The sequence below is a fragment of the Tinamus guttatus genome, unplaced genomic scaffold (genome assembly GCF_059628265.1).
Source record: "Tinamus guttatus ecotype Peru unplaced genomic scaffold, ASM5962826v1 Tinamus_guttatus_pri_ptg000049l, whole genome shotgun sequence".
NCBI classification, from domain to species: Eukaryota; Metazoa; Chordata; class Aves; order Tinamiformes; family Tinamidae; genus Tinamus; species Tinamus guttatus.
This window is the reverse complement of record NW_028288583.1, coordinates 162,408-181,958: the sequence shown is the minus strand read 5'-3', so window position 1 is coordinate 181,958 and position 19,551 is coordinate 162,408. Positions and strand designations below refer to the sequence as shown.

Genomic DNA, 19,551 nt, shown 5'->3' with positions numbered 1-19,551 from the left:
AGAGGAGATGGGCAGGGGTCGCAGGGGTGTCACAGCCCTGAGTGGCCCTGGGTGGGGACGGGGGGAGTCTCAGGGGTGTCACCGGTCTGGGGGGGGTCTGGGAGGGGACGGACGGGGGTGTCAGGGGTGTCACGGCCCCGAGCGGCTCCTGGGGGGTCTCGGAGGGGACGGACGGGGGTGTCAAGGGTGTCCCGGCCCCGAGCGGCTCCTGGGGGGTCTCGGAGGGGACGGACGGGGGTCTCCGGGGTGTCGCAGCCCCGCGCGGGCCGGGGGCTCCCGGGGCGCCGCGGGCCGGTTCGGGGCTCGGGGGGGTCTCAGGGCTCCCCCCGCCGGGGCGGCCGCAGGGCCCGGGGGAGCCGCGGGCCGGGGCGGGCCCCGAGGGCCGGGCCGGAAGCAGGAAGCGGCGGCGCGTCCCGGCCCGCGGCCCCGGCGGGCGGAGCGGAGCGGAGCGGGGGGAGCGGAGCGGCCGCCGGGCGGTGCCGGGTGAGGCGGGAGGCGGCGGCGGGAGGAGGGAGCCGCGAGCTCCGCGGGGCGGCCGGGCCCGGGCGGAGGCGGCGGCGCCTCGCGGGCCCCGCAGCCTTGGGGGGCGGCGGGGGGCTCTGTTGGGGGACACCGAGGCTCGGGAGGTACCGAGCTTTGGGGGGCGCACCCCGTCTTGGGGGGACCCGGTTTGGGAGGTGCCCCGCGGTTCGGTGGCGCCCAGGTTTGGGGGCAGTACCCCCCTTTCCAGGGATAGCGATTTTTTTTTTTGGGGGGGTGGGCACCCCCTTTTGGGGGCTGCTCTGAGGCCAGCGGGGAACCATCCGAGCGAGACCGGGGGCTGGGCCCCTTCCCAGGGGCTTCGCAGCGAGCGGGGCCTGTTCCTGGGCCCGGCCGGGGACACGGGGCGGCGGCTGTGACCTGCCACCCCCTCCGCCGTCCCCATGTCACCGAGCCGATGGCACCAAAAGAGCCTTTTACTTATTACTGATCTTTCCCAGGTCTGACAGCCCGGCCGGCATGGACACGGAGCATCTCCCCTCCGCGAAACGCCTCCTCTCTCGGCATTTCCCTCTAAATATCCAGCCTTTCCAAAGCCTCGGGGCCCATCCCGAGGCGTGCGGGTGCTCCGGTTCCTCCTGGACCGCGGGAGCTGTTAAATTCGCGCTAAGCGCAGCCGTTTGCCCTAACCAGCCCGTTCCTGACGTGGGGCCGCCTAAAAGCGGCGACACTCGGTCGCTGCTGACACCCGCTGCAGCCTCACGTTGTTTCGTGTTGTGCTGTTAGGGAGGGAACTGATGGATCGTGGGGTTTTTTTAGGCCTCGTCTGTTCTCAAAGCAATTTATTAGGAAAACGCTTTATTTCCTGGCCGAGGGCACGGCTGGCTGCTGGGTTTGCGGAGGGGCGGCCGCGTTTCCTTCGGTGCCTGCCCGGGACTCGCGGGGGCCGTCGCCGGAGGAGCCGGCGCGGAGGGGAGAAGGGAGCTGCATCCCTGGAGCTCCCGCTCGGAGAAGGGGAAGCTGCCTCGGCCGACGGCATTTCCACAGGGATCCCGAAAGCGTCTCGAGCGGGGAGAGTTTGCTGAAGCTGCTGCCCTATGGGAGAGGCTCGTGGGCTTGAACTTCGGCCCTTGGGAGCTGGAGGAAGCGAGGTCGCCCTTTAGACCATTTACTGTAGTGGTCTTGCAGCGTCAGGACGAGTAATCATAAAAGCTGGGAAAAAAAAGAAGAAAAAGGCATTTAGTACCCTACAGATGTGCCAGCTGTTGCCTGTTTTATCAATTAGGCTGTTTCTTAATGAAAGAGTTAATAAAGCAGCGTGCTGGCTTTATAGAGCCAAGGGCCTTCCAGGTGCTTTGTAGGTCGGAAGGAAGGATCCCGGCCTTGGAGAACCTGCAGTCCACAATGGGATATCGAGCAAACCTGCTTTTGGGCACCTCAAGCCCTTGAGTCTGCCCAGGCAGCAAGATCCAGGACAAATCTGCAGCGAGTGGCAGGAACGGTGGCAGAGCAGGGCCAGAAACGAATTAACCAGGCAGTGTGGGGCAGCGTGTTCCCGTTGGGGGCTTGGGGTTTTAGTTTGACAATTTGCTGTTTTGGTGTTTCTACGGCTGCAGTTAGATATTTGACACTAATGTTAATGTAACGTCTGACATGAGCTGCTGGAGCCGGACGCTTTGGCAGTTGCTGCCTAAACAAATAAGGGTTATTTTCCAGCCAGATAATTTTCCTGATCTGATTCCCCATGTGACCATAAAGACAAATGCGCAAGAGCAGAACAGGGAGTTGACGCTGGAGCGCAGATGGGGAAAAGGGAGTGATTGCTGCAGCCAGTGGTCCTGTGGAAAATTGCCACACATCTTGGGATTTTATGTTTCCAGTTTGATCCAGGTTAGAGTTTTCCGAGCTCGGAACAAAAGAAGCAACATAAGACCTCACAGGTGCTCTCTCGCCCTGGGTAGCATTTTGCCAAGGCTAAACATCCCTCTAGCAATGGCATTCTCTTCTTTCCAGCTTTTAGCTTCTCCGGATCCTTCCTTCTATCTTCTCTTCAGCCCAGCTGCAGTTCTGGGTATTGCAGCTTCTGCCTCGGTGACAGAGGAACAGCGGTTCTTCGATGGCACCTTGAGTTGTTGGCTCCTCGGTGTGTTCTTGCAAGAGTCCCTGTTGGAATTTCGTGGTGGGAAATGTGTCACGTGCCATTTGGTCTCTGGTTAGCCGTGCAATTTGTGGTCACATGGCGTTCCCGTTCGTGAGTGACCTGATGGCAGATTTGGGGAGGAACACAACCCTAAGACCTTGGCTTGCCTCCAGGCCATGGCACTATCGCGTTGCTGTTGCCCAATGATCAGTTGACCTGGACGTTTCGTTGCGTAAACATAAATATATTGTAAAATCTTAAACTTTGCCCCACACATACTGCTTGTTTCTCTCTCCCGTTCTTGTCGTTAACAGGGGATTTAATCAGGGAAAAAAAAAAAAAAAAAGAAAACTGTGTTAAGGGAAGTGATTAGAATTTACAGTGCGGGAGCGCTCGGCTTTGCTGCGGCGTGTGGGTCAGTTGTGCTCTGCTGGCTCTCCCGCTTGGTGAGGAACCACGTCGTGCTTCAGGCTTGTAAGGAATGAGTGAAGAACTGGAGATTCAGTGATTTTGGGGAAGTTTACATGAGCTGAGCCTCTCAATCGGTTAATTTTCTGGCTTCTTTTGGTCCCTGGGAGACGCTAAAGCAGCGGAGGCTGTTTCGGGCTCGGCTAACTCGTGTCTTGGCTGCAGACAGGTTTGCTCCAGAGAAGCCTCTCACGGGCAGAAGGACCTTCCTGCGCTCCCCTTGCCGGGCGCGCGGGAGCAGCGTGGCCGGGTGGGATTTTCTGTTGACGTTGTTGGGTCTCTCTGCAGGGCTTTCTCATCGGCGGCCATGGAGCTTACGACCAGCGAACTCAGCATCTATGACAAGCTCTCCGAGACGATCGAGCTGGTGCGGCAGACGGGCCACCAGTGCGGGATGTCGGAAAGAGCCATTGAGAAGTTCGTCAAGCAGCTCTTGGAAAGGAATGAACCCCAAAGAGGACCTCCACGGTACCCTATCTTAGCATTTCTCTACAAGGTAAGACATCAGGGACCGTGGGAGAGGCTGAAGATCTTTTGCACCTGAGCCTTTTATTTCCTTTTGCATTTTCTTGATGAATTCTCCTGAACTGTACTTACAAAAAGCCATTAAATGCAGCTTACCTCCTTCCTTCCATGAGTTGGTTTGCAAACAGAAGGAAGGCTGAATGTGGCTTGGAATTTCATACGTGTGTTGAAAGTCAACACGTCAACGCTTCCTACTCCTTAAGTTATTAAACAATGAGGCCTTTGGATTGATTCTGCAGGGAAAGATTTCCAACATCAGCACCTTTAGCAGAAATGTGAAGAAGGAAGGAGAGTCTTAAAGTTCAGGGTTGGGTAATTGAGAGGTCGAAGTTCTGCTTCTGATCCTGCCACAGGCTTCTACCTGTCTTCATTCTGCCTCTACTCTGTAAAATGGACCTATTGCCGTGAAATTTGATGGTGGAAAAATGTTTGAGAACATTAACTCCCAAGATACTATGCACAGTATTACCAAATGGGTGAAAGGATGCTTTTTTGCTAGGTGATTTGGAGATATTTGCTACAGAGTGAAAATATAGAGTGAATAATATATCATCAGAGTGAATAATATATCATCATTTAGTAATGTTCTAGTAATCATCATTTAGTAATATTCTTTGTAGCTTAATCATTAAAAGTTTCTATTTGGAGAAGAATTCAAGATATCTTGTTCCCCATCCTATAAATGCTGTGTAACAAGGCAAGGAGATCAGGAAACTGGAAATTGGAACTTCCAGTTTCTTGGAGCTTCTTTTCTTGTTTTTGCCGTTGATTCATTTTGACTTTGACCGGGGGAAAAATGTGTCATATCATCCCTTTAAAGCTTATTCAAAGCCTAGTATGGAGGAGGGAATTGGTGCCAACTCTGCCAAAGCATTTTGAAGCAATTTCTGCAGGGTGCCCCTAAAACGCCATGCAAGAGGTCTGGCGGGAGCCCAAGCTCTTATGTGGTGAGGCAGGAGGAACCAGCCCGGGCTGTGGCTGTTCCTCGTGGCCCCGTGTCCAGCTCTTTGGCAGGGCTCCAATAGGAATATGGGCCGCGCGGCGCCGCTCACCGCGTGCCTCTGTCCTCGCAGGCCGTGCTCACGCTGGCGCTGCTCCTGCTCACCGCGTACGTCGTGCTGCAGCCGGCCAGCCCGGGGCCGCCCGACGCGCCGCTCTCCAGGGCCCACGCCTGGGGCTCCCTCGTCGCTCACATCCGCCTGCTCTCCCTGCCGATTGCCAAGAAGTACATGCTCGAGAGTAAGGAAATCATTTCTGTGCTCTAACATAGCTAGAAATACCGAGTTAAATACCAGCCGTGCACATCTCCCCGGGCACCAACTAGCAAATGTGTTACTGGCATCACACCATGTTTTTCTTTTTTCTTACCACTATAGTTAAAAATAACATCCTGTATTTTAGCAGGAGCAATTTCCCAGCTATTGTTTGGGACTGTAGTCTATTTTCTAACTTCATCATTTTCTTCTTGCATGTTCTCTTTTCTTTGTTCTTAACTTCTCAGTGTTTTTTCTTTCCCCCAAAGTTGCCCTTTCTCTAAAAAATCTCAGTGAAGGTCTCGATACCTTCAAGTAGAGCCCTATTGTAGAGATAGTAGCAGGTAAAATACTGCTACTTTTGGGTTTATTGTGTTTATTTCTTTTCTGAGTAAGCAAGCAGAAACAGTTTGTCAACCACATCTTGGTATTTGTGTAGAATTGTCAACACATGACCGGGGTTTAAGAAAAAAAGCAATTTTTGCCAAGTGGCATATTGGAAAATTTGGCAACAGTGTTTGTAGCAGTTGAATTAACGTTAAGGGTAATGTGTGTGTGAGGCACCTAGATAACTGGTTCCCTAATTACGTGGCCCCGTCATGGGAGATGAAGATAATAGATGTTCTGAGCATGGTATAATAGAAATGGGAAGGTTTGAGTGTTTCCCATTCCTTGTTAATCGTTTCCACCGACTTAGGCTGGCAAATGGGCGTAAGACGGGCTCTGCCTCTGTGATAAAACACAAAGACTGTCAGCAACGATAAAGCCCTGAATTATTTGGAGCAGGGAAGTGGCACCGTGTCGGTCGTCTCTTGGCTCGCAGTAAAAACAAACCCCTGTGTCTGTGCCCTTGGCTGGTTTATATTTAGGTTTAGCTTATGTTAGGCTCATTGTGCCACAGTTCTGTGTTCGGGCTCTGACCTTCCTGCCAGAGCTAAAACGGTCGCCCCGCAATGCCAGCCCGGTTCTGGGTTGTGTGTGTCCCCCTGTGCCACCAACGTGTGTGACTTTGTGGATCCGAGTCCCTATGGAAGGGCCAGGGTACCCCGCGTGGTTCATCGCCTTCCTTATCAATCAGGATCTCCCACGGGGAGGAAGAAACAAGGTGCAGAGACCCACTTGGCATCGGCAGCCTGCTGGTCTGCAGCGTTTCGGTTGGCACTGCCCTCTCCTCCTGCGCTGAGATGGAAACCAACAGAAGCTCCTAGGCTCGTGCTGGGTGCATGTAATTTTGATCAGGAGGCGCTGGCAGAAGCGTCCTTCAAACGCCACCGTGTTTGCACAGGGCCACCCTGTGGGTGGGGAGAGTCCAGTGAGGTTCCTTGGGACACCAAAGGTTTCTAGGACAGGGGTGGCCCTTGTTGCAGGGCAGAAAGTCACGGGCATCTTGCTGTGAAGATAAACAGGCGTTGGGCTACTCATGTGAAAACAGCTCAATGGGGGGAAAACAGGGAAATATCCGAGGAGAGCAAGGGAAAACCAGGTTTTTTGGCAAGGCAGGATGTGGTTGGTGTTAAACACAAAATCCCTTGTGCCTCCATAGTGCCCGGAGAGCTCCCGAAGGGGTTAGCAGTATGGATGGGCAGAAGGCCAGGTCTGGGGTGGGAGGGTGGTGCAGATGGGCTGAGGCTGTTCCCCCTCCGCCTTTGCGACGTGTTAGGTTGTTAGGTGAAAATTACAGCATGCCCCAATTAACAAGTGTGCTGGGGAGGGCTCGGCTGCCTTCCCTCGTGCCTCGAGCCGGGCCGGGCCGCGCGGATTCGCCTGGGAGAGCGCAGCACCCAGGCTCAACCTTGGCTGGATTCCTGTGGGAATCCCGCGTGTCCGGCCTTCCCAGCGGGCAGCTGCAGCTCCCCGGGGCTGTCCCGGCGGCGCTGGTGACATCTCGGTGCTTTTTGTCCAACGTACCCTGCTAAAAAAAAACAAAAAAGGGGAAAAAAGCTGCAGCAGGGCCGAGGGGAGGTAAGCGGCGTGGTGTGGGGCCGGGCGGGCTCCCAGGCGCTTCCCGTGCGTGCTGCAACACTCTGCCCTTTGCTTTCCCCTTGGGGTGCCCTGAGGGGAAAGGCTAATGTCACATCTGCCCTCGTGGTGCTTGCTGTGAGCGCGAGCAGGTCTAGGAGAAAACCCATGCAGGGAGACGGAGCAGAAGGAACCGCTAGCCCAGGGTGTGGGCTGCAGACTCCTCTTCCTTTCTCCATGTGAGTCCACGGTAGGTTAATTTTGGAGGGGCTGAGGTGAAGCTCGGAGCTTCGTGTGCTTGGGCACCGTTCAAATCCTGCTGTGCCGGAAGGCTCCCGTGAGCCGCGCGGAGGGTCCTGGAGCGGGGAGCGGAGCGGGGGCCCCGGCTGCTCCGTTCCGTGTCCTCCGCACCCGGCGCCGGGGCTGAGCTCCCTCTTCCAAGCCCGTTTTGGCCGTAGAGCTTTTGGAGCAGGTTTGTGTCCAGGACTGGAGCCTGTTGCCCCACCAAGGAGGCCCTCCGGCTCCTCGGAGAGGCTGGCGGGTTCGGGTGGTGTCCGGGCTCCCGGAGGAGCGCGCGGGCAGGATATCGCTTCCCGTTCCTCCCAGCTCCGTGTGTCCTGCTCTTCCTCACCTTCCTCCTGCCCCAAGAGCCCTGCTGCGGATGACAAGGGTTGTCTGTGTGGCCGGGGCTGTGGGAGGACCTTTGAGCCATTAATGGCCCAGCAGAGGTGAAGAGCAGTTTGTGCAAAGAGGGGATGTCTCTTGCCTTAGGTTTGTAGGATCACGTCCAAAGTAAATTTCCTTTCTGCCTCTTTTTCTCTTCTGCTGCCTGCCTGCTTTTTCCCCCCGGATCAATTCCCATATTAAAACTAGTGTTTCCACCCCTTGTTTCTTCAAAGCTGTCCTTTAGATCCTTGGGTTTGGCCCCTTTGCCTCTCCTTCAGCTGTTTTCCCAGGACTGGGAACCGAGGTCCCATCGGTTTGGGGAAAAGTTGTGCGGAAATGTGGTTTGCATCTGCCCTTCCTGAGCTCGTGTTTATGCAGCGCTCGAGAAGGGCCAGCGCCGCGCGGGGGAGACGGCGTCTCCGCACGTGGGCACCGCGCGGAGCCGGCGCGAGATCCCGGCCCGGGATGCGCCGGCTCAGCCGGCCTGGACCCGTTATCGGAACCACAGCGAATTCCGCATGGGCACGTGGGTCAACACGAGACTTCCCGCTGTGCTTCCGAGGGGAAGGCAGAGCCAGCGTGCCCTGGATTCATCTCCTTGTCCACATCAGCCCATGTCAAAAAGGGAAGTCGCTACTTTGTCACTCTCTACCTGCAAAGTAGAGGTAAGAGCGCTTCTGTGTCCCCTGAAGAGGGAGGAACGTGAGGATAGTGGAGCTCCCGGCGCTTGTGGTACCAGGGGCCACGTGAAAAAGATTTTTCGCTTTTCTAATGGAAGTTTTAACATTATAATGGTGGATACTCTACACATTTATCCGTGATTCTTCCCTTCGTGGTGCTGTGACATCCCAATAGCCTTACCCACATCTAACTACGAACCAAGATGCCCGTTGGCAACTGGTTGATAACTGCTCTTTGCCAACCACCCAGACAGAGCAGAATCCTGGCTAAGCAGAGCGAAAGTTCCTCTTCCAGCAGCGTGTGCCCAGGGCCGGCTCCGTGTCTGCCTCTGCAGGGAGGGTCCTTTGCACCCTGTCCGGATCGTTGGGGGCTCCCGAGGCCATGTTCAGGTGCCACCAGACGTGTCTCAGCTGGAGATGGGTGTTGGCAGGAGTGGCTCTCCGGGCTGGATTTCTGATTTGGGGAGATAGTGAGGAAAACTCCATGTGTGCCCCCCCGTCAGGCTCCTGAGCCCGAGGTCCTCTGTGGAGCCTGCTCTGCCTCCTCCCCGATCCCACGGAAGCGGGACAGCGCGGCGGGTTTGTGTCCCTGCCTTCCCGATCGCTCAGGTTCTCCTTGGTGCAACGTGCGCTACCCCTGGCATGACCGAAAGGCAAATCCAGTGTGGGTCCTAATAAGGGTGTCCTGTCCTGACCAAATACATCCTGCATGGTTTAAAATCAAGTGGGTCAATAGCTGGCACCCCCAAAATCAGGTGCATGTGCACAGCTCAGCAGTGGAAAAGCCATTCCATAGAGGCCACCCTGGCTTAGGGCAGACTGCTTGTGTTAAGGACTCCCTTTTGCATAGGCCAAAAGGGCTAAAAAGCAGAGAAACGACCCTTGCTGCAGGACTTCAGGCAAGAGCTTGCAAACGGCCTGTCCCATGGCGAGGCCCGTCGGGTGCATCGAGAGCTGTTTGCAGGGATGGGTGGCAGCTCCACTGGAGCAAACAGCAGCCTCTGCCCCTCCACGCTCAGCTTGAGGCTCGCGTTGGCGTCCGGCCACATTCTGGCATCTTCCTGCTCCGAACCCTTTGCAGGCAGCTTCCTTTGGCTTCTCACATGTGCCCCATTATCCTGGGCTGGGCAAAAAGGGCCCGTGCGCTCGCAAGGCCAGTCTTGACCTCTCTCTTCTTGCCCAGCTCTATGGTCTGATGGCCAGAAGCCTTCGCTGCCTTCAGGGCAGCCTCCTCCTCGCTCGCAGAGGTCTTCAGTCTGTTCCTCAGCCCAATTTACTTGCCCTGTTCAGGCTCGTGTGCTCTCGGGCACCTCCTCACGCGGCCGTTTGTGGGACCGGAGCGTTCGGAGGTGCCTGTTTCCTCCCGTCCCCGCAGTTTGGCTGACCCTGTTTCTCCGTTTTGTGAATGACCCTTTGGTGATACAACCTGACTCTTAGGCAGTGTCGGCCCATTCATGGGGAGGAAAGAAAGGGCTGACTCTGCCCCGCAGGGTGGTGCCGGATGTTTTCATATACTGCTTTATTTTGGCCTTGATTCAGCCAGGGGGTTGTTTGCTTGGCTTTGCTGACAGCAAACTAACCCAAATAACTGTGGGAATCCAGAATGTTTAAGCTCTCCCTTTTGCTTTTATATTGTGAAGCCCTCAGGGTTTCTTGTCTCCTTGTTTGACAAGCAAGCGGTGGGTTTTCCCTCGCAAAGAGCGTTTGTGCCGTGGAGATGGGGGCGTTTGGTGGACAAGCAGAGCCCTCTGCGCAGCCCCGGCGAACCTGCGGCCTCAGGCTGCTGCCAGGCACATGGAAACAACCAGGGTTGGAAACGGTGTCATTGCCCCGGCCGCGAGGGCTGCAGGGGACCTCCGAGGAGACCTTCGGTTTGGTTGGTACGTGCAAGTTTGTCCCCGTGTCCTGCTCCCTTGTGCACGTGGCCTGTGAGCTCCTCCAGGCTGAGCAGCTTCGTTTCGCAGCGTCGCGGCGGATCAAAAATCCATTTTGTCCTTTGCTAGAGACTGGCTGATCGTCCTTGGGTTGTCTGAGCAGCCGTTACCCGTTACTGAAATGAATGAGATCTTCTTCGAGCTGTTGCCTTTTACCTAGAACAACCTGGGATCTCTTGGGCAGGGGGTGGTTATTATTTTCTTGATGGCTTTTCCTAAAAATGCTCTCAAGTAAACTGGGAGGTGCTTTCTTGTCAAAATATGCCCAGGATGCTCCGAGCTGCAGAAATGTCCAACGTGAGGAAGTGGCGAGGGGCAGTGGGCTGAATAAGGACCCTTTCTGTAGCCTGCATGTTAATCCCACTGTGATGCCTCCCTTAATCAGGACTGCCACGCTGTGATTAGTAAGCACATCTCGTGATTGCCTTCTCACATGCTCAGGAACCCGTTGGCTTCATCTGACTTTGACTTGACAGGAAAATGATCAATTCTTTTAGCCCGCTGGAAAAACTTCAGTAAGATGGAGCTTTGGGAAAAGTTGCTTTTCCCAGAGATGATGAGATTTACTCATGTCATGGGCTGTAATCATCAGTTGATATCTGCAGATTGCTTTGAGTTATTAAAATACTGGTTTTTCTTTCTATAAGGGGTAGGGAGGTGTTGACAAGCGTATAGCAGAGCCCCTGCATTGGCATAGCTGTACAGGGAGCAGGTTATTTTCTTGAGGTGTCCAGTATCTGTGAGTCTGCAGTGGCCCCAGTGGTTAATGATGCCTCAGGAGCAAGAAAAACTTGGCCTTCTTTGGCTGTCAGAGCAAGAACGGTCCATTACGAGCTGCAGCCTCACTTCAGGGTTAAGGACCAGACCTTGCAAATCCCTGTCCTTAAAATAATGGAAAACAATGTTGTAAAATCCAGCATCTGGAATTGGGGTATTTCCAAATGCAGGAAAAGCCGCAGCCCTGCTCTAGATCACTGTTGCAGGTAGTAATTGGATGAATTTCCTGGGCTCCTCATTGCTTGGAGTCCTACAGGTGGCTTCACTTGTCATTAAAAAGCTCTGCCCTTGGTCGACTATAAGAAACAGCTCGTGGATAACCTTCTGCTGCAAGAATGAAGGAAGGAGGAAGCAAGTATCCCAACCTGCCCACACATCCACCCTTTTGCCAAGGAGAAAGCACAGCCCAAGGCGGCAGGTAGGCCGAGGTCTTACTGATCCCTTCTTTTAAGAGGTCCGTTCAGATCCGCTCGGGAAGCTCCCTGCGTTGGATGTGCAGCCGTGGGGAGACCCTGTGTGTGGGGAGCAGCATCTTCTCCGCTTTGCAGCGCCAGGAGGCTCTGGGGCCAACGTGGCATCTCCCCATCCGGAGGTTACCTGGGAATTGTGTCCTAGGGATGGAGTCGTGCGAACCCACTGCACAGAGCAGGCCTTCTCGGGAGCCCTGAATTCCTCCCGGCCTTGCTGGAGCTGCTCCACTGCTCCTAGGACTGGTCCCTAGCGAGTAATGTGCTGGGGCTGGGAAACAGCAACCTCAGAAAGAGGAATCGGGGCTTTTGAACCAACTTTTACACGTCGTGGAGCTGTTTGGTGCATTTGACAGCTTTCTGGGCAGCTTGCTTCTATTTTTTGTGGGTAACGGTGGCAATAGGCCTGGGAGAGTCCCCCCTTTCCCCGCACCAGATTTTCCTGTGATGTAGCTGTCATATACACACATATATGGGCAGGTTTCCATGGGTTTAATTGCTGCTCTGCAGCTGGCACAGGCAGGGCCATATCTTTTTAATGATCTCTTCAGCATCCAGTTTGGTTCATCCCCACCCAGCATCTCTGGGGCTGCGCGCACATGCAGCCCTCCTAGTCCTAGGGACGGCCAAAAAACTTGGGAGATCCTTTGCAAAAACATCCAAGAAGGGCGGAGTGCTCATTGCAGAGTGATTGTAACTTGAAAATTATTTTCTCTGCCTCGTGGAAAGTCGGCTCGTAAACCCCTCGCATTAATCATGGGCGCGTTTTGAGCGAGTTGTTATCTCTTCATCTGCGCTGCGTTAGCAGCTGGAAGGGCCTCGGCTGTAGCTGGGACGTGTCCAGACACAGGGACAGCTCTTGTCCTGGAGAATAACAGGATAAACACGGCTCTTGCTTACGGGGACAGCCAGGGACCCACGTTCTGCTGGACAAACCTTCTCATGGAAGGGTGGGCAAGTAAAACACAAAGGGGAGGCGGTCGTTGCGCTGTGCCCGGCGAGTTGTACGTGTCAGCCTCAACCAGAGCAATCCCCCAGGGTGTCCGGGCAGGGAATAATCCCGAAGGAGCGGAGGGAGCCAAAGGGGAAGGCCGAGCATCCCCGGCGAAGCTCCTGCCCGTACTTGTCATGCCAGTCACACGCGAGCGGCTGCGCAGGCTGTAACAGCCTCAACAATCAGTCTAAAAGATTAATTGCAAAAAATAAAAGAAGAAAAAACCCCACAGCCCCTCTTGCAGCATTTGCAATCGGCCCGTGCGCCCTTGGGTTATTCATGGGGAGAAGAAACGACCGCCTGAATCGAGCAATCGAGAATGCAAATATCCCGGAGCAGCTCAAAAGAGGAACCGAGCTCTGTACCAAGCTGATTAGCACCCCCTTTGGGGGGTTACAGCCCTGAGCCCAGGGAGGGGGAAGTTTTTAGGGGCTTAATCCTCATGGATGATGATGCTTAAGTTTTCCTCTGGAAGCAAATCCTAGTCGTGTTCGCGCCGGTGTCGCGGCAGACCATGAGTTACGTTTCCTTATTCTCCGCTCGCGGCGGCTGCCCTTCCCCTGGTGAGATCTTTCAGCCTTTTGTTCCCCGTCCCTGACCAGCTGGTTTTTGTGAGTTGAGGTTTTTGTTGTTGTTGTAAAACTGAAGCCTTCTACAGCCGGGAGAACAAAGATTTTCTTTTTGCTCTTGTGAGCAGGGAGGGAAAGTTCCTTGGAGCAGTTTCTCATGGGAGTGGGACTGGTGCTCGCAGTTAGAATTTTACACTTTGTTTTTTGCCTTTTCTGCCCCTTGAAAACAGTGTGGATGCATCTTCCAGCAAGAGTAGGAGTTCCATCCTGATCCTTTTCAGTCCAAATCCCAGCAGCAGGGTGGGAAATCCAGCAGTTGGGAGTTGACTGGAGATACTGAGAGAGAGGAAAGCAAAATAAATCCTAAACTGCAGCTTTGCAGTTATCTCCCAATGAACCTTAATCCTCTGCTGTCTGCTGCAGATGTCAGAAGGAAAAATAAAACCAGTGCCCTCCTAGGAAGCAGCACTTATGGATAGTGACCCTCGCACTGAGCGTTAGCGAGGCTGGAAATGGGGACCCTTGGGGAGGGCTGCACGAAGGGTTGATTTTCCTTGCCGTGCCCCGTTGTTTCCCAGCTCTGTCTTTCAGCCCGGCTTCCCTTTCTGCTCTTTCTCCCCTTTCCCATCCCCTCCGCTTCCCAAGGGGAATGCCTGATCTGCTGATCCGGGAGGTGGGTTAGAAAAACCCGGGACTGCAGCCCCGTCCCAGGGCCATGAGCTGCTCTGACCCATGCTGGTCCCGACCGGGTCTGGGCCCTGGGTTTTTCTAACCCACCTCCCAGATCAGCAGATCAGGCATTTGGGAGGCTTTCCTGCCCCTTTCCCAGTTTAATTCCCTCACAGAAATACGGCTTTGGAGCCAGGGTTGTCGCTGCTGTTTAATAAGAGCCGGGTCCCCTCGGTGTGATGGTTGTTCCTGAGGATCCGTTAACATGGAAGTGCGTGGGGCACTCGGCAACACCCTCACGGGGACCCTTCATTCAATGCTCTTAATGTTTACCTAACTCCTCGTGCTGGGAGAGCTGCTAGTTTGGGGAAAGGAGGGCGGATATCGGCCTCAAGGAATTATTTCACACGGAAATCTGCTTTTTGGCGACGTGCACGTGTGCAGCGTTCAGTGTCGGCCAGTCTGTTGACTGCAGGATAACAGCAGTTTCTTCCCATTTTAGCTCCCAAGCAAATACACGCAGTGAATGAATTTGCCAGCAGCACGTTTTGGTGAAATTCCATGTTCTCCATCAGCCTCTGTGTTGCAAACCATGCACAGGGCTTTGGGGCTTCGCCCAGCGCAAAGCACAGACTTCTCACCCAGAAATGGTATCTCCAAGATCTTCAGCCTGTGCTGGAAATGTTCTCTGATGAGTTTCCTGCCCCGGTTCACTTGCTCCGTAGGAATTTTTGAAGAACATAGCTGGGAAGCTACGAGAAACCTTCCTGTTTAGTGTTTGGGATAACGATTTCATCATAGAGTCCGTCTCCTTTGCGTTTCAGTTTTTGTCTCATTAAATGTGATTCTCTCGTTTGCTCCAAGGATGCCAGGACTGGTGGGCAGCGGGATGCGGGCGGAACAGCTCCGTGCCCGCTGCAAACTGCACGGGCTGCTCTGCTGTGAGGAGCCTCCCCGTGGTGACAGACTTTGGCGAAATAGCAGAGAAGCTCCAGAGGGCTCAGCCTTTTCTAATGAAGGTAACGGATTCGTAGGGCTGTGTGATTAGTCCAGTAGCTAATTATTAATTAACTGTGGTTAGGAGTGTGCTAAGCTGCCCCTCTTGGATCCTCTGTGGCGGGGTGGAAATAGGAGAGGGGAAAAGCCCCGGGTGCCGCGTTTTCATCCTGCTCTCTTTTGTTGTTTAAGACAGGACAGTATCTTTCTTACGAAGAGCTGAAGCATTTTCAGTCCCAGGATCCAGGACTGGCAGAGGTTATAACAGAAGAATATTCAGCTGAGCTGTGGAGCTGCCTTCCAAGACAGAGCTTCCCATTTTTCTTTCCCTGGTGAGTCAAAGACAAAGCACGCAGCAGACAGACACTTCCCTTTTGCAGGAATGCCCAGGATTTGCCTGTGTGAATAACTTAGCAGTTGCACTTCAACTAGAGGGACAGGAAAAAGAAACGGATTTCTGTCCCCCTCCTGGCGCTGCCTGCGTTCAAGTGGAAGGCTTCTCCATGAAGATGATGTTGTTTGTACTGGGCTTTCATATACTTCTCCCTTTACAAGACCAAAATACCCCTGTGACTGGTTGGTCCTGCTCTTCAATCCATATGCTGATTGTGTGGGTTGTGGTCTGATTGCCTGTGGCAAATCATTTCCCTTTCCAAGGTGGTTCATCACCTGTGCTCGATGACAATCAGTTGCCATTAGCTTTGGCTAAGAAGCCTTACCTTGACTTCTGCAAATCCCTGGAAGGTCGGAGGCTCCTGCAGTCCCCCACAGTTTGGTCTCATGGTGGAAAACCAGTTCCCCGTAATCCCGGCCCCCTTGGAACACACTAAAACTTCCTGAGGGTCCAAAACGTTTCATAGAATCATAGAATCATAGAATGCTTAGGGTTGGAAGGGACCTCTAGAGATCATCTAGTCCAACCCCCCTGCACACGCAGGGTCACCTAGAGCACGTGGCACAGGACTGCGTCCAAGTGGGTTTGAAGATCTCCAGAGAAGGAGACTCCACAACCTCTCTGGGCAGCCTGTTCCAGTGCTCTGGCACCCTCACTGGGAAGGAATTTTTCCTTAAGTTCCTGTGGAACTTTTGGTGCTTCGGTTTGTGGCCGTTTCCTCTAGTTCTGTCGGTAGCCACCAGTGAAAAGAGGCCGGCCCCATCCTCCTCACTGCCTCCCTTGAGGTACTTCTAGACACTGCTCAGGTCCCCTCTCAGCCTTCTCTTCTCCAGCTGAACAGGCCCAGCTCCCTCAGCCTCTCCTCATAGGGCAGATGTTCCAGGCCCCTGATCATCCTCGTAGCCCTGCGCTGGACTCTCTCCAGCAGCTCCACATCCCTCTTGTCCTGTGGGGCCCAAACATTTCAGCAGTTCAGAGCTCTCCAAGGCTGTGGAGCAGCCCAGCACGTTGGCCAAGGCTTTTCGAGTAAAGCAGTCAGGAAGGGGACCCTTGGCACAGAGCTGGGAGGGTAGGAGCGAGGGAGCAGCGTCCTGCGTGCTGCCACCTCCGTCACGCGGGGCACCGGACCTGGAGAAAGGCGCGAAGGGGTCAGGAATTGGGCTCAGGCTCCAGGTGGTTCTTGGGGTGACTTCCAGGCCCGGCGCTGGGCGATCGTGGTGCACAACGATTAATCATGCAGAGCCACTCATCAGAAACGTAAAAATAACAGGCCCCACCCTGCCTGTTCCCGTCTTGTTCCCTGGCCTAGAAAAGGGATTTGGATTCCCCCCGCCTTGCCATGTGGTTCCAGTTACTGCTGTGCACGGTGCCACCTCCCCACACTGTTGTGACTGTTGAACGTGATCAATGATTCAGAATGTTTCTAAGGGAAAGAAATTGTTTAGGTATCCATAGTGACCTGCCTGTGCCCTGTGCATGTGGTCGTGCTGCAGGTGCTAAGGAGAAGGAAGGAGGGAGCCCATGGTTAAGAAAGGAAGAAGTTTTTGCTCACAGGACTGATTTCCCCCTTCCGAAAGGATCTTGCCTTTTAAACACCAGTATAACCACAGTGTGATCTGTTTTTAATCTGTTCATTTTTAAGGAACAAGTCTCCAAATAAAACTCGGATTCTGCAGGAATTCTTCCCCGCTTCCTCTCTACTGTCCTTCCCTAAGTCGGTGTCCCTGGAGAGCTGCTTCCTCATCCGCCATCCAGATTTAGGGAATAAGGTGAGAAATTCATCCCCCAGCTGCTCCTGGCAGTGAGATTCCCCCCTTTTGAGGCAGCTGCCACAGAGAAGCGTCAGGGAAGGGGGGTTTCTGGCCTGATATCCTCCCTTCTGCTCTCATCCTAGAGCTACAGCTTGCACAGCCTCTTCGCTGTGGGGAGCGGACAGCTCACGCTGACCGTGGTGCCTCTGGACAAGTGTAGAGGACACTGCAGGACCTTCGAGGTGCAGCTGGAGGCTGGGGATTTCGGTGAGTACCTGTTGCAACATGCAGGGTCTGCGGGAGCGTTTGGAGCAAGGAGGCTGCTTCCAGCTGCATCTCTTGTAGCTCACTGCCAGGAAGGTGGTCTGCACCATCACATCTCCGCGCTGGGGTGGCTTTCAGCACTTTGGCAGTGGGAAAGAAGAGCAATCCTTCTGGATCGGGAGTTTCTGGAACACAATCAACCTGCTACTGTGAGATGCTGAGTGTAAAGTGGCTAAATGGAGCAGTAGCGTCAACGTGAGGAACAACAAACGCTCTGCTGGGTGTTATAAAAGCAGCATTTCATGGAGGGCTGTGTCTTTTCAAGGAATTCCTGTGGAGCTATCACCCCGTGGGGAGTGTGGGCAGGCCCTGGGGATGGATTCATCTAACCTGGGCTCCTCCTTGCATCTCCCAAAGGTTTTGCCAGCGCGGATTACTGGACGATGAGCTTCACTGCCAAAGGGACAGAGCCCGCGGTCGTCTGTGACGGATCTGCTAGCTAAGGACAAGGAGGAGGGAAAACCGAGCTGCTTCCAGGACAAGAAGACTTTCAGCTTTGCAGCCAAAGCACCGTCTTGAAAGCGCTCGAGCCAGGGCGACGGGGCAGGCAGCTTTGCCACCCTGCATGTTTACAGTGTTCAAAAACGACTGTTTTCCTGACCTTTAAGGTAATTCTTTGCCTTTCCTCAGATGTATTTTGGGAGATGTTCGAGCTGCTTGTCTCCTTCCCTGTCCCCTCAGGTAAGCCCTGGGTTTGCAGCTAAGGATTTATTTCCAGGAGCAGCAGAGGGATTTCTCAGGATGAGATTCACCTTGTGCCCTTGGTGGATTGTGGCTCTTCAGGAACTTTGGGGAGGGCTGGGGGCACAGGGGCCGTGCGACACCCCCGTGCTCCTGGCAGGAGGTGCCGTGTCCCTGCTCTGCCCCGTGTCCCCGCTGCGTCCGGAGCCGCGGGCTCAGCAGAGCGCCCGGCGGAGCCCGGCTCTGCTCCGCGCTCCCGGCCGGCGCGAGCCTCCCCGCGGACATCCCCCCGCAGCCTCCTCTCAGCGCGGGGCCGATCAGGCCTCTCCGTGTCTCGTGCTCACCCTTCCCTGCTGCTCTATCAGCAGTTGCAGGTGAGTCAGATGGAAACTCTGCTTTTTTTCCCCCCCTCCCATCTCCTTTTGTGCAAACTACCGAGGCGGGTCCTGCTGGTGGTGCTGCTCAGGGTGCAGTCGTTTTGGATGGAGACAGAGCCAGGCACAGAGAAGCTCTTCACAAGTTTCACCATCTGTTTGTGCACCCAAAGCACCGGCGTATCCATTTTCATATATTCCTTGCTGTGAGAGGTGCTGGCCACATTCCCTGCATGGGATACCCATGGCAGCACCTAGAAGCTTCCCCATCCCTGGCTTTTTTTTTTTTTTTTTTTTTTTTTTTTTTTTTTTTTTTTGCATCGACTCCTTCCAGCCCCAAAACTCTGTGTTCGGAGCAAACTCTGTTTGTCCCAAGTCCCTTCCAGGCTGCCTTCGCGCGCGGCCGCTGCTCGAGCGCTGCCCCGTGCCCTGCGAGAGGCTCCGCGTCGGCGCCCGCAGCCTGCGGACGCCGCCGGCCCTTCCAAGTCCGATCCCTTGGGTCTGTTCCTGCTGCAGAAGATCCCTCACAGATGTGGCTGGGCTCGCAGGCCAGGGCTGGGCTTCAGGACATACTCTCACACTTGTTAATATGGAACTGGGAGGGGGTTGGTTTGAAAGCAAGTTAATTCCGTTCTCAGGAGCAAGAACCTTTCCCTTTGTAAATGTTTTACGTCCGTGTAAAATGACAGATTGGGAAAATGTCTCCCCAGCCCAGGGAGTTTTTGAGGGAAGGGGAGGAGGTGTTTTTGAGCTAGGCCAGAAGAATGGGAGCAAACTTTGTGTTTATTAATCTTAGTGCAGTCTGGCAAAAGCCGCCAAATGGGATGACCACGTCTGGCTCCTGTGCAAAGATAAGACAGGGGACGGGTCCTGCTCCAAAGAATTTGGTCTGCGGCCTTGACACGGGAAATGTGTCTGTGCATAACCCTTGTGTTTCTCCTGGTAAGGAAGGAGAGCACCCCAGCACCGTGGCAGCCTGCGTGTTTGGCCCTGGAAACTGGGCAAACGCGCAGCAGATCCACTAGAACCAAAGGGGGAGAGTTTCACACTCTCGGAACAGAGAAAGGGCTCATAGAATTGGTAGCAAAGTACTAAAGGGAATTGGATTAATAAGATTTGCGTTAGTGTAGTTAGTGCTTGGGGTATGTTTTACACTACATGCAATCCTGCACATGCCAAAGCCACACGCCACCCTTCCCCGCTCTTAAAGTGCGGATGGGATCTTAGTTAATGGAAAGTCAGGAGCGCGGCGGTGGTGGGATTAGGTCCCCTGTTAGTGACTGTTGCTGTTTACGCTTTGGTGGCTGCTCGAGTCGAATCCAAAGGCTGCCAGGGTTACTTCACCTCTCGCTGGGTCGTACCTGGTCCGTTTCTGTAAAGCACTCGGCGAAGCCCACGGAGAACCCGGTAATACGGAGATTGCGGGTGGTTGGTGATGCTGTTACTGCTA

The 19,551-nt window shown here is 54.4% G+C and overlaps 1 protein-coding gene and 1 long non-coding RNA gene across 2 annotated transcripts in view; one reads left to right on the top strand and one right to left on the bottom strand.

Annotated features, from left to right (window-relative positions):
- Positions 1-19,551, bottom strand: part of LOC148595876 (uncharacterized) — a 355,837-nt gene that overhangs the window by 319,449 nt on the left and 16,837 nt on the right. The window lies entirely within an intron of this gene.
- CUNH6orf89 (chromosome unknown C6orf89 homolog) lies at positions 457-17,844 on the top strand. Its single transcript, XM_088539774.1, has 8 exons — positions 457-483; positions 3,377-3,584; positions 4,687-4,852; positions 14,446-14,600; positions 14,770-14,909; positions 16,614-16,740; positions 16,866-16,989; positions 17,404-17,844. Exons 2-8 carry the CDS (start codon positions 3,396-3,398, stop codon positions 17,487-17,489), a joined length of 987 nt encoding a protein of 328 aa, XP_088395900.1. The 5' UTR covers positions 457-483; positions 3,377-3,395; the 3' UTR covers positions 17,490-17,844.

Coding starts and splice junctions, on each gene's coding strand:
- CUNH6orf89 (XM_088539774.1), top strand. CDS start 3,396: ATGGAGCTTACGACCAGCGAACTCAGCATCTATGACAAGCTCTCCGAG. Junction 14,910..16,613: donor TTCCCATTTTTCTTTCCCTG/GTGAGTCAAAGA, acceptor TTCATTTTTAAG/GAACAAGTCTCCAAATAAAA. Junction 16,741..16,865: donor ATCCAGATTTAGGGAATAAG/GTGAGAAATTCA, acceptor CTCTCATCCTAG/AGCTACAGCTTGCACAGCCT.